At 42.8% G+C, this 18,111-nt stretch overlaps 1 protein-coding gene across 12 annotated transcripts in view; it reads left to right on the top strand.

Moving 5' to 3' along the window:
• The window catches only part of Git2 (GIT ArfGAP 2), a 47,075-nt gene that overhangs the window by 15,488 nt on the left and 13,476 nt on the right, over positions 1-18,111 (top strand). For 3 of the 12 annotated variants that reach the window (XR_007109777.1, XM_047560705.1, XM_047560700.1), the window contains exons 8-16: positions 1,418-1,463; positions 1,604-1,609; positions 2,832-2,883; positions 6,077-6,149; positions 6,399-6,496; positions 7,754-7,865; positions 10,892-11,034; positions 12,849-12,998; positions 16,588-16,836. Coding sequence is in view for 11 of the 12 variants with exons in the window: in XM_047560705.1 (XP_047416661.1) it covers positions 1,418-1,463; positions 1,604-1,609; positions 2,832-2,883; positions 6,077-6,149; positions 6,399-6,496; positions 7,754-7,865; positions 10,892-11,034; positions 12,849-12,998; positions 16,588-16,836 (929 nt within the window). In the remaining variant the exon portion in view is untranslated. The remainder of the gene's footprint in view (positions 1-1,417; positions 1,464-1,603; positions 1,610-2,831; positions 2,884-6,076; positions 6,150-6,398; positions 6,497-7,753; positions 7,866-10,891; positions 11,035-12,848; positions 12,999-16,587; positions 16,837-18,111) is intronic. The other 9 variants (XM_047560709.1, XM_047560707.1, XM_047560706.1 and 6 more) reach the window with 7 other exon arrangements.

Raw genomic sequence — 18,111 nt, 5'->3', positions numbered from 1 at the left:
AGACATAAGTCTAAATGTGTACATGACCAGCAACAGAGCTTCCAGTTACGTGAAGCAGACCTCAACAGAACTGAAAGAAAAGGGCAGATCCACAATATTGTTTGAGACTTAACACTCCTCTTAGCAATAAGAATGAGTGGGCAGAAAATCAGTAAGGATATAGAACTAAACCAAATGAAAGACCAACTCAATCTAATTGACATTCTTAGAATTCTGTACCCAACATCAGAATATCCATACTTCCCAAGTACACATTGAACATTTAAGAAGGGAAACCATATCCTAGGTCATAAAATAAACCTTAGCAAATCTAAAAGATTTAAAATTCTATGAAGTATGATCATTGATCATAATGGAATAGATGGCAAAAAATGAGCATATGAAGACAAACTCAGCATCATTAGCCATTAGGGAAATGCAAATTAAAACCACAGTGTGATCCCAAAGCATACTTATTAGAATGACTAAAATTTTAAAAATAAAATAAACCTTACACTGACAATAGCATAACCGTAAGTCTCATAGGTTGCTGTTTGGAATACAAAATGATAGAGCTAACCAGGTGTGGTGACACATGCCTGCAGTCCCAGCAACTCAGGAGACTGAGGCAGAATGATCACAAGTTCAAGACCAGCCTGGGTATCTTAGTGAGTACCTGGCCCAAATTAATCGAATTTTAAAAAGGGCTGGGGATGTAGCTCAGCGGTAGAGTGGCCCTGGATTCAATCCCCCTCACCACACACACAATAAAAGAGCAACTCTGGGCAGAAGTCCAGTGGCTTCTCACCCTGTTAAACATACATTTACCGTATAACCTAGCAGCCCCTTCCTAGGTATCTACCCAAGAGAAATACAACATGCTTACACAAAAGCCTGTATAGATGTTTATAACAGCTGTATTTGTTGGAATGTGGACCAGTGTCCTCCAAAGCTGGAATAGGACCAAGTCTGTCAACATCCTGGGAGATAAAATTTCTGACTTTGCAAAGACCACCTGCCCCAGCCCCATCTTCAGTTAATTGATTAATTTGAAGAAGCCACCAAAGCTCAGTGAAGTGCCAGGTCTCACCCAGTGAGCTGATGGAAGCCTGCGTGAGCTGCTTCCACTCCCTCGGCATTCCTCCCCAGCTCAGGGTCATCACTCGCCCCAGGTGTGAACTAGCCCTAAGGTTTGCAGTGAGCATGTTTTCTGCTGGGTGTCCAGACCTGCCTGCCTACTGAGGAAAATGAAGATATGGTCCTTGATCCCACCCATGTCCTCAGGAATTTGTAGCCAACCCAGCAACTTCTTTTCCTCACATGATTCATAATTATGAAAAAATGCTGATGGTGAAACTCACATTGAGAAAACAATGGTAGTGTTCCTTTATAGATCCTATCCATATTTATATGAACACAACTTTGGTTTCTGTTTCAGATCACAAAAACGGACAGCACTTTATAATACCTCAAATGGCAGACAGGTAAGGCCCTCAAAATATCAATCAATTTTATCTGCCCCCAGTATTTCCTTGGTTGTATAGTGTTTAAATATATTATACTCTTTGTGTTTAACAAAGCCCATACATTTTTCTCTTTTATGGCTATACAATTTGGAAATAAGACGGCTGTAAGTAAACCACCATATCAAACTTAAGTTTGAAAGAGCACAAGTAACAAATTTACTGATGAGGAAATTGGAGTCAGTGATCTTGTCACCGTTTTAGCCAGTTGTGATCACACATTGTTCAAAAGATCATATTCCCAAAACATTTCTGTACCATAAGAGATTATATTCTTTTCCTATAACTAGGATCAGCAAACTTGATTATCAAGGGCCAGATAATGATTTAGGCTTTATGGACCTTGCAGCTTCTGTGGCAACCCCTCAACTCTGCCATTTTAGTTGAAAACATCTGGGGACACTAAATGAATGGCCATGTGTGTTCCAATAAAAATTCTTTTCTGGACCCTGGAATTTGAATTTCATATAATTTTCATATCTTATGAAATGTTACTCTTCCTTTTTGTTTAATCCCCCAATCATTTAAAAATATAAAAACCCAGTCTTAACTCATGGGCTGAGCAAAAAGAAGGCCATAATCTGCCGACCCCTGATTTGTAAGATGGGATAAATAGGTTGCTTACAGGGATGAACCTGGCTAAACCCTATTTAGCCAGTTACTTTTGCACAGATGTTGTCAAGAGTTTATGAAATGATTAACTGCTATTTCATATATAATCTTGCCATTCTGGTTTTTTGTATTTTCCCTTTTCATATTTTTTCTATCTTGCCTTTTCTTTTCTTTCTTTCTTTTTTTTTTTTTTAAATACTTCAAATATTATAGCTGGGCATGGTGTTGCATGCCTCTAACCCCAGTGACTCAGGACATTGAGGCAGGAGAAAGTTTGAGGCCAGCCTGAGCAACTTAGCCAGGCCCTAAGCAACTGTGTGCAACCCTGTCTCAAAATAAAAATAAAAAGGGCTGGGAATGTGGCTCAGTGGTTAAGTTGCCCCCCAGGTTCAATCCCTAGTACCAAAAATAATAATAATAATAATCGTGACTCCTCACATAATAAGGACCTAGAGATTAACCTGACAGAGGCTTTCATCATTTAGTTGGTGGGTGATTTTCTCTTTATCATATATTATATGACTGCTGTACTTCTAAAATGAGTCACTCTGACCATATTGTTTCAGTTTCCTCACTGACTCTTGGGCCATAGGATGGTTGACTCAGACAGTGCGTCCATGAAGTGTAAAGTTTTTATCCTGTGGGTATCTTAAGCTTCTATAGAGCTCACAAACATGGTTCTATTTATTTGCTTATTAGTTTTGTACATTTTCTTAGCAGCCTGGATTTGTCTGAATTGGCAAAAGCTGCTAAGAAGAAACTTCAGTCTGTGAGTATCTCTTTACTGTGAACCCCAGTTTGGGAATCAGTGTGTCCTGCCAATGCCTGTTCTCGGTCCAAGTTACCTGTTGCATCAGATTACTTTATTTCATACTTTCAGGTGACAAATTAGAAGCAGACCATTGAGTATGTAGCAATGAAGATTGAAAGCGCTATTTGGTGTATCTAGTTCATAGGCTTTGCTGCACATGTTCCCATTTTGCTGTCATGTTAAAAGTAAACATGTTAAATGTCACAGGGCCTGTGACATTAGGAAGTTGTTTCTCCTTGTGAAAGTTGCCTGGTTCTCTGTGAATGAGAAGTGGGTGCCCTTCCTGAAGCTTGTTTCTAGCTGTGCAGGATGCCAGGTAATGATAAAAGCTGGTGCTGGCATGGCGGTGAGTTCAGCTATGACTCTCTCGCCCATCCTGTGCCGTCCACCAGAGCTTTTCAGATTCCTGCTTTCACAAGCTGGTGGTCCAGACACGTGTGTACTGGCAGCTCGTGGAGCCCCCCAGGTCACAGCCTCACTGTGATCCTTGTGTGTGTGATCCACCCAGCCATGGTCAGGGACCCTGGAAACTGACTTCTCTGGGAACCATTTCCCCTGGTCCAGTCTCCTCAAGTGAATCCCCCCAGCCATTTTAACCCCAGGTTACACTCTTGACCTCTTCTCTTTGCTCTCTGAATCAGATTCTGAGCTTCTTTTCATAACCTTGAAGGTCATCTTCCAGCTTAGCTTTGGGACCTTGACCTGCTTCCATCTAGTCCTGTGTGTGTGTGTGTGTGTGTGTGTGTGTGTGTGTGTGTGTGTGTTTTCACATTCTGAGACAGAGAACTGCTGCACGCACATCCTCTTCTGAGAACCCTCTGTGCCTGCGTGTCTGCCGTGCGCAACTTCCCTGCCTTTCTCGGTCAAGGAGCTGGAGTCTGACCACCTCACAGTGCAGGCAGCAGCCTTCCCAAAGCCCAACTCTGAAACCACAGCTTCCCTCATTGATGACTTTCTCCTCATTCCCCTTTTCAGACAAGACCCTTTCCTAGAACCTAATATAGTATTAAGTATTGAATATTACAGAAAATGAACTTATCTTTACTAGTACTTAACTGTATTATGAAATAAATGTGTTTTATGCAATGTTTGGCGTCTCTGTGTTCTCTATGTACGATTTTGTGTGTCTGTTTGTTTTATTGCCTTTCTTAAATTAGAGACCATGTATTAAGATGTATGCTTGGAAGTCAGCACAAAATATTTTGTGCTTTCCTTTTAATTATTCATAATATATAAGCACATTTTTCATTCAAACTAATTTAAAGCTAGATAAATCCCAGATTCCCTTTGACTTTCTTGCATTTGCCAGGCTAGAAGCTGCATGAAAGCTAAAGTTATGTCTAATATCCTGCTTGCACAGGCCTTAAATAAATACCTTGAATGGAACGTAGCACAGGGTCTCATGAACTTGTGCTGTGAGTTGGATGGGTCAGGTTCACTTCTCTGCAAGGCAGAGTGCCTGAGTCTCCCAGCGCCCCGAGAAGAGGGAGGTGGTGCTGCAGCAGAGCTGCAGATCCCAGCTGCTCAGGAAGGTCAGCTGCTTCTCTCACCTGCTGGCTCCTCCACAGGGGCTGCTCTTGCCAGGGCCAGGTCGCCATTTGTTCCTCTCTCCTCTCCTCCCTCCCTCCTTATTTCTTCCTTCTTTCCCCTTCCTTCTTCCCTTCCTTCATTTTCCTACCTGTCTTCCTCTCTTCTTTCTTTCCTTCCCCTATTCATTCCTCCCTCCCTAGTAAAAATCAAAGACCAGTATATTTCCTGACTTAGTAAATGTTAACATTTTGAGAGACTTAAACCTGAATCTCAGGTCTAGCACTGAATAGCTTTTGACTTTAGGAAACCACTGACTTCCATGCCTCAGTTTCTTTGTTTGTGTAATGGGACAATAGTAAACCCTGTCCACATGGAGGTGTCTAAGTATTAAGTAAGATGCTGTTAGCACAGTGCCTGGAATGTGTGCCCTCAGTCAGCGTTGACCGGTGCTGTCATGTTAGTGGTAACAGCAACGATCATGCCTGTAGTCCTCTAGCAGAAGAAACTGGGTATTAATCAAGCAAGTCCAAGCTCCTGGCCCTTCATTGTCTTATCCAGCAGCAAGCTTTCAGGGTTTATTTTTAACTCAGATGTAATGGAGCACACTAGAGGTATTGAGAATAGAGCAGGGGGAGTCATCCTCGGTCACTGTACTCTAAGTGGACTCGGGCTCAGCGTCTTGCTGTGCTTCTTTCAGTTCTTATTTCATGTGTGTCACAGTTTTGTATCCTGCTTTTTTCACTCAACAATGTATTATAGACATTTCACTTACTCCTCCCTAGAAGTCTCTGTGGGAGGCGTTTTAAATTGCTGCACAAAGACCTTCTAATCGGGTAGGGAGTGGCTGATCCTTGAGCCCCTGCCGAGTGCCAGGTCTGTTTTAGGATGTGAGGAACACAGCTGGCAATTTAGCAGACTGAGCATCTGCCCTCACAGAGCAGGGAGGCAGAGTCTGTCACCAGTGCCAGAGTGAGTTTCATGAAGTAGAAAGTATGGAGAGAGCCAGTGCCACCTGCCAGGGGTCTAACCTCATCTCAGTTGAAAGACCTTGATTGTCCCCCGTCCCTGTCCCTGACTTTGCCAGTTCGGCACCTCAGCCTGTGGTGATTGTGTTGTGAGCTGACAGCAGCTCAGATTACTGATGAGTCGGGTCATGCTTTGTTAGGGACCCTCTGTGCTGGGGTCCAAGGCCTGCTGCCAGCAAGACAGTGAAGAAGCCTCCCCAGGTCTGCTGTCACCTTTTGTGCCGTGGAGCAGTTGATCCTGTCAAAGGGCCTGTTTCCACCTCTCACCTCTCAGGGGTTAGGAGCCCTTACATTTTGGAGAGCTGACAAATGCTGTCCCAGGGAGAGGAGGGACTGGATCCACCTCTGAGTGTGCAGCTCAGCTGCCTCTGCCCTCCTCATAGCAGCGCTCTGCCTTGTGTCACAGAGAGTGAGGCCGCTGTGGGAGGCAGACCTTCTAGGGCATCTGCACGGTGGTGCAGTGTTGTCTGTGCAGGGTTCTGGGTACTGGCTTTGAATAGGGCATTGGAGATAAAAGGGTGAATAAGTCACGGTCCCCTCTCGTCCTCCTGGTGTTAATCGTTGTCCCTTGTGTTCCTGATATTTTTTACTTTCAGCTAAGTAATCATTTGTTTGAAGAACTTGCCATGGATGTGTACGATGAAGTTGACAGGCGAGAGACTGATGCAGGTGACTTAACATGTGCCTTTATCTGCTAAGCTTCTGTTGTCAGTGGGCGGTGACAGCTGCCAGCCTGTGTTTCACTTGCCCAATTTCTACCGTCCTGGTAACTCGTGTGTCGACGTGTACCTTTGCGTGTGTTGGCTTCAGAGTGTGCTTCCCCAAGTCTCCCTAGTAATGCGTGAGCCGTGCCTCCCAGCAGAGCAGTGGCACCCCAGGTGTGACCAGATTCTGTCTCTGGCTCTTTCCTCTGGCTAGTCTGGCTTGCCACGCAAAACCACAGCACCCTGGTAACCGAGACAACCGTCGTCCCCTTTCTTCCGGTCAATCCCGAGTACTCATCAACACGAAACCAGGCAAGTAGCTCAGTTTGAAAAATAACTAGTGGTATTATTTGGGGAATGGCTGATGTCATGGTGTTTGATATTTCCAGGATGAGTATCTTAAGTGTTTTGAGTGGTTATAATTTAATGTCCTTTATATGCATAAAAATAATTCAGAGTGATAAGGAATGGGATAAGAGCTGGGTGCTGTGGTGCACTCCTGCAATCCCAGCAATTCCAGAGGCTGAGGCAGGAGGATCACAAGTTCAAAGCCAACCTCAGCAACTTAGCAAGACACTGTCTCAAAAAGAGCTGGGAATATAGCTCAGTGGCAGAACAGCACTGGACAAAAGAAAGAAAAGCAATAGATGTAAATAGTCGACGAGGAAAGAATACAAAACAATTCACAGAAGAAGTAGAAATGGCTTGTGAAGCACTGTAATTGAAGCAAGTAGGCTGAAGGCAAATTAGCCAAATACATAAGGAAGGATACTCTGAATTGGCAATGTGATGGGCTTTGTTTGTGCTACAGATGAAATTTCAGATTGCTGTAGATTTTAGATATAAGCAGTTTGTTTACCAGTTTTTCAGAAGCCTCAAAATTAAGCATATCCTTTTATAGGGGAGTTCTTCTTTGGGAAAATATTTTAATAAAATTAAAATATATTTATATAGTGATTTTTATCAAAGCACTATATGTAAAAGTAGTACATTAAAAATCATCTCAGCTTCCAAGAGGAGAAGCAGTGAGTAAACAAGGAAAGTGCTTCAGTTTTTATGATTAGCTAGACTATAAATGAAGACGGAGTCCCCACATCTGGACTACAGCTTTATCTTGAAATTTAGAAATTTTCATCCAAACTAATTTTCCACTACTGTGTCTAATTCAAAAGTAAATCGTTAATGGAAGAAAAGCATTAAGTAGAACCATTTTTTTAATTTAGATAGGTAGGCAGGCAAGTGGTGCTGGGGACTAAACCCAGGGCCTCGGGCATGCTAAGCAAGTGCTGTACTACTGAGCTGGATCCCCAGCTAAATCCATTGTATTCTTGTTCACAAAAACAAATACAGATTGGGAGAATTTAAATGTTAAGAGTTTTTGATATAAATGGTCTTAACCTCGTCTCATGGAAAATAATGTTTTGATTTGATTATAGCTGTGACTGATTGTACTTTGATTGGGCTGGAATATCTTTGCAGAAGCTTCTCAGTACTCTGACTAGTTAGGGCAAACTGTTGGTGTCTGTATTTTTACAGTGAGAATATTTCCAATTATCTTCTCACCCTTAGGGCAGACAGAAATTAGCTCGGTTTAATGCCCATGAGTTTGCCACACTGGTCATCGACATTCTCAGTGATGCCAAGAGGAGACAGCAGGGCAGTCCTCTCTCTGGTTCAAAAGGTAAGCGTCTCACCTCTGTGTGCTTTTGGGGCCTTCTAAGACACAAGTGCTGAATTTTACATTGTAAAAGTAGCCATTGACATGATAGGTTGCAATCTTATAAGTTTTATTGGTAATACATTGTGATGAGAAGTTCAGTCCTGGGGAATTAATAGTATTTGAAATTATTAACCATTTCAGATTTATCTTAGGTATGATTTTTTTTCTTTTGGAGTTATTTACATTACCAATAAAAAGGCACCCTGAAATTAACCCAAAAGTTCCACTTAAATCTTACTAAGGTCATAAGAAATGAAATTCTTCTAATTGAAATTGCATCTCATCTACTACTGTTTATCTCCAAAACTGAGTTCTAAATAATTAAACTTTGTTCCTGTCAGTTTTAAATGTCTGCAGTGAGAAATCTGTGATTCAAAACTATGAAGAGGACTCTGAGCATCTGTATCAGAAGTGCCCTGTTGGGTCTTGCTCAGTAGCCCAGGGATTGCCTCTGTGCTTAAGAACTGCTTCCTCTCCAGCCCATTACTGTGTGACTGTTATTGTTGTCATTATAGAAATTATACTTTTTTATTTAAGGCATTTAAACATGAAGTAATGTACCATGAAAATTAAGTTTCTACTAAGTATCACTTTTGCTACAAGATAGGAATCGTTACCTGACAACAGTGTGTTCTTTCCTCTTATTCAGGCATTTGATTGTATCAGGTCAGCCAGGAATAAAGAAGTTCTGGAAGGTGTTTTCATTTTGGCGAAGGTGCAGTGCCAAGGGTTTCATAAATTTGAAGTCTGTAAAAGTGCCTCCACTTAATTGAAGGGAAATAATCAGAAATGTTACAGGCATGTTATGTATGACACCAAAAACTAGACTAAGCAATAATCAGTAGAGGAGTGACTAGTTACATATTTAAGTGGTATACAAACATCTTTTTTTCTAGAGAATATGGAATAAAGAAATAAATTTTAAAGGTTACTATAATCCCAATTTTGTAAGGAAAACATTTATATACATACATATATACAAGTGTGTACCACATGTTAATATGTGCACACACTTGATCTTCATCTGCAGACGCCATAGTTGCAAATTCATCTTTATTTAACCCCCAAATTCAATACTTGATGTACTTTCGAGGTCATTCTCAAATGTATGCTGAGTGGCAAAAACATGCAGGCACCTAATGTACACTCCTGACTGACGTGGAGCAAGGCATCCTTGCCTCCTGTTTCCTGCCATAGTTTTCACACTGTTGTGCTTCTTGCTGATGATTTTGCCTTTTAAAAGTAGCCCTAAGTGCCGGGTGCCTATAATCCCAGCAGCTATGGAAGCTGAGACAGGAAGATCATGAGTTCAAAGCCAGCCTCAGCAACTTAGTGAGGCTCTAAGCAACTTACTGAGACCCTGTCTCAAAAAAATAAAAATGACTGGAGATGTGGCTCAGTGGTTAAGCACCCTCTGGTTTCAATCCCTAGTATCAAAAAAAAGTAGCCCTAAGCATGCCAAGGGTGCTATCTAGTGTTCTAAGAGCAAGGAGGCTTAGGTGCTTGGGGCTGGAAATGTAGCTCTGAGGTGGAGCACTTGCTGCCACATATGAGACCCTGCTTTCTATCTCCAGCACTGAAAAAAGAAGAAGCTGAGATGTGCCTTACAGATAAAATGTATGTTCAACAAGCATTGTTCTCAAATGACTTATAGTGCTGATGGTCAGAGATTTGACCTTAATGACTCAACCATGTGTATTAAATAAGGTGTCTTTAAAGAGAAAAACATACAAAACAAGACTGTGTGTTGATCAGTTGGTGAAAATGTGCCCAGAGGCTCACAGGAGCCTAACCCTGTATTTCCCCTGGGAACCGTGTTTTGGTATTGGCTCACTCAGTAGTCCCAGCAGCTTTTTAGAACATAACTACTGAAACTAACAATCATTGACTGTGTATACATGTAGAGAAAAGACAAGAAAGAAAGAAATCAGCACATAACATTGGCCATAGGTAATTTCTGTCTTCCTTGCTCACTGGTTTCCAATTCTCCATATTGAATCTTTTTTTTTTTTGGTGGGGGGGGATTGAACCCAGGGGTGCTTTAACACAGCTACATCCCCAGCAGTCCCCTTTACCAGCTAACTTTATTTATTTACTTTGAGACGGAGTCTCACTAAGTTGCTTAGGGCCTCCCTAAGTTGCTGTGACTAGCCTTGAATTTCTGATCTTCCTGTATCAGCCTCCCAAGTTGCTGGGATTATAGGGTGCACCACCACCCCTGGCTCCTGTGTTTAATCTTTATTACTTCTATAATCACATATATTCATGAGTTTTTAAACAAAATTAAGAACCTAGTCCTCTTAACAAACTGTAATTCATCACGCATATAGCACCATCAGGATATCTGGAAAACAACATTAGAAGTCCCAGGTGAGCCTGAGGCACCTGAGGGAAACGGGAAAGACTTGGGTAGTCTGTGAAATGAAATTTTTTATTCAAAATGTGTCAAAGCCTCTAAATCATCCCTGCCCCTCCCCATGGAATTGACACTCCTAATAATGCATACATGCGTGTCCACTGGATCCATTCCCTCCCTGTTCCTTCCTCAGATTCAGGTGACTAACTGCCAGTATTCTTGAGCACCTAGTTTCTAGGTTCCAGTTTAACAGTTTACTTTCAGTTTTGACTTGACATCACCTTGTGAACGTGTTACAATTATAATCAAATCATATTATGTTATCTTACGTCTTTATGATCTGGGGCAACACCGTGTGTATACATTCCAGGCAGCTCCTTCCTAAGCCATCTCCTTAATTGCCCACTTTGGGCAGCTGGATCAGATGGATGCTTGAGTCCCTCCATACATCTGCCCGTAAGGTGGATCATTTTCTCTGCTATCCCACTGTTGCTGTGAACATAACATTACTATTTCTGTTATTTTCTTTCAGACCTTTAAATGACTAAACCAAAAAGTCATTCCAGTAAATTTTTTTTGGAAGGGAAAAGATGTGTTGAGCCTGAAGTAAACTGTTTGCTTCTCTTGACAGACAATGTGGAGCTCATACTGAAAACACTCAATAACCAGCACAGTATTGAGAGTCAAGACAACGACCAGCCAGACTATGACAGTGTAGCATCCGATGAAGACACAGATCTGGAAACCACGGCGAGCAAGGCAAACCGGCAGAAGGTGAGAGGACACACCTGGCACAGAAGGGCGGCTAGGTTTCTTTTAAACAACATCTTCCTCCTGCAGAATCGCCTACATCGTCAGGCGAGGGCTAGCCCTGCCAGAGGTACTGTAGAGCTTTTTCAAAGTCAGGTTCACTCCTAGCTCAGGCCAAGCAAAGGTGACAAAGGTAAATGGCTGTAGAATGGAGTCCTTCCTCCCTGAGCCAAGTGTTGAGTCATGGCCTTGCCACTGTCCTGACTTCGTGAAGCTTGTGAGAAGGGACAGTTTACCAAGTGCCTTCCTGGGATCATAACTCTCCCAAACAAGGCCTAGTTCCTTTCCCAAGAGGATGGTGCTGCCTGGGAGGAGTAATCGCTGCAGTAAAATGAGAGAGCAACAGTGTTAGGCCAAGCAGGAGCAGAAGCCCAGGGAGTAAGAGGCGAGATCCCGGTACTGAGGAGCACTGAGAAGGCTTTGTACGTGGCTGCTCTTAAGATAGGCCTTCCAGGATGCACATGAGGGAGGCAGGACAGCATGGCTGAGCAGAGAGAAAGTGAAGCTAGGGTGTCTGGGGGAGAGCTGGGCATGAGAAGAGACGGTCCAAAGGAGTGGGACTCAGAGCTGCAGCAGGAGAAATGTGACACCAGCCTGGGAGCCAAGACCTGGAGGGCAGTTCAGAGCCTGGGGGACTTTAGGCATGGAGGAGGGCAAAGGGCAGAGGGCAGAGGGAGAGAACCCAGCTAGGATGCTCCTGAAGAAGTCCAGATGGGCTGATGTGAGATGCCTCAGCTAGGAGGATCCCAGTGGGAGATACTGAGGCACCAGGGTGTGAGCTAGAGGAGAGGGCCACAGGATCCTGAGTGGGCCACCCATGGGGAATCCCTAGGACTGGCCCTCAGATGGTCTGCAGGCACTGAGAAGGCATGAACAGGAAAGTAGACAGAAGGGTCTGGGTGTTCAAAGTGGGAAGATAGACTTACAGAAGATGTGTCTGGACTCTCCCTTCTTACATGACTGAGAATTGTAGTGCCATTGGCAGATGGAGGGGACACCTCTGCCCACACTGTCCAAAAGCTGCTGGTTCCCTCAGTGAAAGCAAAGGCCATCATGGGACCCTCCTGGACGGGCTCTCTGTTGACCAGCTAGTTCCTACCCCTCCGCCTCCCACACCTGCTTCCTCTAGCTGAGCTCTGCTGTCAGCTGGAAGCACCTCCTCCAGACACCATCTGACTGATTCCCTCACTGCTCAGGCTCTATTCAAAGGCTACCTCAGCTCCCTAATGTGCAGCCCACCTGAACCCCTTCTTCAGCTCCTGCAGCCCCTGCCCTGCTCCATTTGTCTGTTTCCACAGCACTAATCACCTTCAATCATACTGTATATTTGCTTATTTTTATTTTTTCCCTCTGTCATGTGGCTGGGATGTAAACACCATGGAAGCAGGAATCTTTGTCTTGTTTTCTTTTCTGATACATCCCAAGCACCTAGGAATTGCTTAATGTTCAATAAAAAATGTTGGAATGAATGAATTAACGAAAGAATGGATAAAAAAGGAAATGACTGAGCAAGAAAAACATGCAAGACAGGACAAACCTCCTCAGACAATGTCAGCAGATTTGACCGCTCCATTAGAAAGTACTGACTTGAAAATTTTTTAAGTATTAATTATAGTGACCCTACTTTTATGTTTCAATTTTACATTTATCTCAAAAGCCTTGATTTGGTTTAATTTTGCAATTCAGCTGGCATGCCCAGAATTGGACATTCTTTAGCTGTTAGTCTTTAATGTTATCATCATCTCAGATTGTGAACATTTTCCCCAATTTATTTTTAGAGCCTAGATTCAGATTTATCAGATGGACCAATCACTGTACAGGAATTTATGGAGGTCAAAAACGCTCTAGTGGTTTCTGAGGCCAAGATACAACAGCTAATGAAGGTGAATAACAACTTGAGTGACGAGCTGAGAATTATGCAGAAAAAGGTAACATGTCAATAAATGCCAGGACGGTTGACTCTTTAATCCCATAGTATAAGGAAGAATCCTAGGCACCATGCTTGTGATCAGAGGGAAGGAAAACAGTTACTGTAACAGATCTAGAAATCTTGGGGCCAAGCTGTCGTTTTGGAAGCAGGATGTGTGTGGATATTTGAAATGAAATAGCTCTAATTAGGAGTATATCCAGAGTAAATTCCCCAAGTAGGAGAAACCTAATACCTAGTCTGTGCTTCTTGGGAATCTGGATGCCGCTGCATGGGTGTGGTTCTTTCTGTTGCTGGTCCTCAAGAGTAATCACACCGTGGAGATGGAGCAGGCCAAAGTCCTGGACAGAGGTGTGTGTTTATCTGCATGTTAGTCCTAGCCCACACCTTGTGGGATGCTCTCCCTGTTCTTGAGTCCTGAGTCCTTACCCACCCCCAGCCTGGCAGTCCTCCCCCAGGTCCCTGCCTTATTTGTCACTAGTACTTACCACTTACACATGGTGTCCTCAGAGCCTAGAGGAGGGCCCATCTCAGAGTAGCTTCTCATGAAATAAGAGAACACACACTCCATTGTACTGAGAAAAACTGTGTACTAGAAAGACGTGATGCCATCAGTTCAGAATTTTCTCATTCATTGCCTTTTGAGAGAATCAAAACTGCATGAATATGCTAATCTCTAAAGCATACAGTGAAGGGGGATCACCTGTGTGATTCTTTATGAGAAGGCCAAGAGAAGGAAAGGGAAAGTTCCATGTTGCCCAAGACTTCCTGGGTATTGCTCACGTCATCCATTTCTCTTCAAAAATGAGATTTTTATGCTTCCCTAAACAGAAACAAAGCAGACTATTATCTGTGTCTTTTTACTGTCATCAAGGAATAATGTTTCAGATTCATCTTCAAGACCTGGTCACAAGGTGCATTTCATTTTGGCCTGTGCTTTTCAGTGCTGCTTCCTAATGGAAAGCCTAGGATTCAGTCCTTGCTAGGGAAGTAAGCTGTGCACCTTCTCTGGGGTTTGATCAGGGATTCTTTTGGTATTGGGTTTGGGACATTTTTTGAGAACTTTTGAAATCAATGGCTCTGATAGCTACGGTGCAGGGAGCGAGAACCTCTGCAGATCAGTTTCCTTTAAACACACAGACCCTGTTCTGCAGCTCCCAGCCCAGTGCCAGCTGCTAAGCAGCTGTGACTGAGACAGACCAAGAGCCCCTTTGCCGTAACATGCAGGACTTGCACATCTTGCCTTTTCTGAAATAAGATTTGTTTAATAGGTTATAGTTTGTCCCATTAATCAGACTAATAATTTTCTTGAGATTATTTTTTCTAAAACATTCCTAACATTACCATTATAATTCAGTCTTCCAAGCATCACCTTTTTTTTTTTATTCTATAATGTTCCTTTAGTATATGTTGAACTCACCAAAGATAACTTTGTTATCTGTGAGAGCAAATGTCTTGAGCTTCTTTAAGAAATGCAGAGTGGAATTACTTGCTATTGCTCACTGATTATCTCTTCAATTCTTAGAAATGCTTTTAATTTCTGAAACTAGTTAATTATCTATAACTTTTATTTCCTGCCATACTTATTCCAAACAAAAACATAGCCTGGTTCTTACTAAGATAAACTTCATTAAAAGTTATCCAAGGACAGCTCTGTAAATACAAAGCATTAAAATTTTTTAAAATTAAAACCAGAAACTTGTGTTCATCTCAAAACACATTCCAGCAAAATCTAGGCTGGATGTTTCACAGGCTTGAACAGTGTTAGATAAATTTTCTGATTTCAAGGCCTTGTCTGGAAACTCTCAACAGAGGCTTTTCACACAGGCAAACACTGGAAGTCATGTTTGGGACATGGGTCACTTATGTTCCTCATTCTTTGGAACCTTGACTATTTCACTTAGGTCACAGGTTCCTCAATAAATAGTTTTGACAGGCACCTCATGCCTATGTGTATCCTGGAATGTAGGGATTTCCCTACATGGCTGCTTGTCACTTTGCAGCTGTCTCTGGTTGGAAAGCAGATTGCAAGTACAAGTTAGACCCTCAAGCCTTTGTGGTGTAGAAGCAGTCTGTCACTCCATGACTTGCACTTCAAGGAGACTGAGAAGGAATGGCCCTCCTGTGGCAGGAAGCCACGTTATCACAGAGGTTTGGCACTACTAATACCAAGGTGTGGAATCTATTTGATTTTAAATCTGGGCGAAAATTTTTTCTTTATTGAGTTGACAGAGTAGCGTGATTTTTATTTGCTCTTCCACATTTAACAGTTGCTTGGAAAGGATGCTAATAAATGAAGAGGAGCAGCCACTATTGGTGTGTTTTTCCCAGATGGATGCTTTCTAAGTAGAAATTGAAAGTAACTCCTAGCTCTGCATGGGTTGCTATCAGAAGAGTAAGGATCTTCTGATGCAGACAGTTGCTTATGGACTTTAACCCTGGCACTGGAAGGGAATTTGGTCAGATTTTACAGTCTCTGTCAAAGGGTAGACAGCTGAATTCATACCACACCCTGCTTACCCTGCTTATAAAGTGTCATAGAGGATGAAGGCGCGCCAGAGGGGAAGGACCTTGTGCAGGATGGCCACAGTTATTTGTGTTTAAACTGCCAGATACTAAAGAGCCTCAGGATTCCTTGCTGATCCCATAACCATGAAGCAGCCTGTGTGTGAGGAGCAAAGAGAGCATTCAAGGTCTCCAGTGACAGTGTCTGACTAGAATGGGTTGGTGCCAGGCAGCTTAGTGTGTTCAAAGCCAGCCCCACAAAGCTCATGTTTGTTGGGCAACAAAGTCAAAGGAGAGAGGCCAGGTACTCCAGCCCCAGCCAGATGATGACGATCACCAAGAGGCAGCGAGTGTGCCGCGTGCAGCAGTCCTTTATGTGAAGACACTGAGGGTCCCCTAGGTTTCTGGTTTTCTTTGTGATGTGTTAACGTGGCAAACTTAACCATGATCCAGTTCCCTCTTACTTTTCTAAAAAAGTGCTGAATTGTTTGGAATATCAAGAGTCTGATATAATACCAACTTACTGATCCTAATCTTTCTTGTTGGCTCCTTGGAAAGCAGTAGCTGATCTGATTCTCCATCAACTGAGCCTTGCTGTCTTCCTCGCTTTGCAGAGCAACTCTAGTTACCTTTGTGCTGCTTCCATGGTGTCTGCTGTCATTTTTGGCATTTGCAAATTGCTCAGGGCTCACTTGAACAGCAAGTTACCTCAGTGATGTACTAATGTCTCAAGTTCTTGCCTGAACCAGCCTTAAAAAAATCCAGAATACAGCTTGCCTGTGAACATTTCTCAGCCTGCTGTAACAAATTTTAAGTAGTTAGATGTTCAGTTTTAAAAAAGTCCAGACAGCAACTTCCCCACATTCAGAAATTCAACCATTTAGTTGGCTGCATGATGAAGTAAGTTGATTGCATTTCACTCAATCTGGAAGAAAAAGTCCTTGTTTGTAGTTGCCTTTGACTTTGAACTCAGCTGGGCCTTTTTTTCTTATTGTGTTAAGCTGGTAGTTGTGTTCGTTTACTTGGTATTTGCTTTGTCTACTTGCTATGGAAAACACAGTCCCACTGCCAAACGTTTTTTTCAGCTTCAAACACTCCAGAGTGAGAATTCGAACCTCAGGAAACAGGCCACAACCAATGTATACCAGGTGCAAACTGGTTCTGAGTACCCAGACACTTCCAGCCACTCTTCCTTAAAGCGACGTCCATCTGCCCGGGGCAGTAGGCCCATGTCCATGTACGAGACGGGATCAGGTCAGAAACCATATCTCCCAATGGGAGAAGCAAACCACCCTGAGGAGAGCAGGACGAGACTCCAGCCCTTCCCTGCGCACGTAAGTAACACTCCTGGCGCTTCCACTGCTCACTACGTAGCCCGACTGCTCTCTTCCTCCTTCTGAACCCAAGATCCCTGTGCCTCTGCTTTGCCAACCTGGGCTCTGAGAGTCGGCCTTGTTTTTGCTGTGTTAATGTGTTCACGGGTGTTTGTGGTGTTCTGACAGCACACAGGCCGTGGGCTGAATGTTTTCTGGTCAAGCTGGGGATTCTGGCTCTTGCTCAATTCCCAGTCCCCTTTCCTCCTCATTTCCCTGATATATTTCCCAGCCATTTCCTGATGGAACATTTTGTGTAAAGCTTCCTTCCTTCCCCATTTGCAAAAACAAAAGCAAATGGTAAAGGTTACCAGCAGAAATGTCCTCTTTGAGGTAGACAGGGTTGTGCCTCTTTAGGCACTGAAGCCCTTAGGAGAAAAGATATCTTTTTGGCTCCTCCCTCTTGAGCAGGTGGCACTTGTGGCCAGTACACCAGCCAAGTCTAGAAGACCCCCAGCTCTGCAGCCTGACACAGGCTCACAGGCTCCCGGCACCCATGCTGTGAGCCTCTGCATCCTCCTCCTCCCCTTCCCGCAGGAAGTGTGGCCTTGTCTTCTCTTCATAATGAATTGTTAGAACTCTACATCCACCTTAAAACTGTTGTGCTTAAAACTGATATAGACTATTCTATACCAGCGTTCTAACAATCTCATTTTGCAATGAGATAAGTATTGTGTTCTGAGGTTTTCAAATATGTATTTTGGATAAATTTATTTTTAAAAAATCTAAGTTTGGGGCCTGGGGATGTGACTCAGTGGTAGAGTGTTTGCCTGGCATGTGTGAGGACCTTGGATTAATCCCCAGAATTGCCACACACACACAAAAAAAATCTGTATTTAAAAAAAAGTTACAGACATTTCAAATGTTACACATTGCTTCTTCAGAGTCTAATGTTAACCATTTTGAACATTGAGTTATAATTTCTTCAGTCAAATTGTATATGAGTTCCAAATTCTCAGAGTAAATGCAAAGCAAAGGATACAATCTAGTATATTAAACCCTAGTTTAATTGTGTTAAATTGCACAGTGGTAAAACTGCAATGTCGTTACATGTAATTGAGTCCGTTATTTCAGCTTGAAGTTTTTTGGGTTAAAACTCGAAGGCAATTGATTTGATACATTTAGTGTAAAGGAATGCTGTTAAACTTATTTTTGTATGACTAAAAAAAAATCGGGAAGAGCAACCTTTGTTAGCTTTTACAGTGTACTTTGTATTTTAGAAGAGTTGAGAATGTA

This window comes from Sciurus carolinensis, chromosome 8, assembly GCF_902686445.1.
Source record: "Sciurus carolinensis chromosome 8, mSciCar1.2, whole genome shotgun sequence".
Taxonomy (NCBI): Eukaryota; Metazoa; Chordata; class Mammalia; order Rodentia; family Sciuridae; genus Sciurus; species Sciurus carolinensis.
This window is presented reverse-complemented; position numbering and strand designations above follow the sequence as displayed.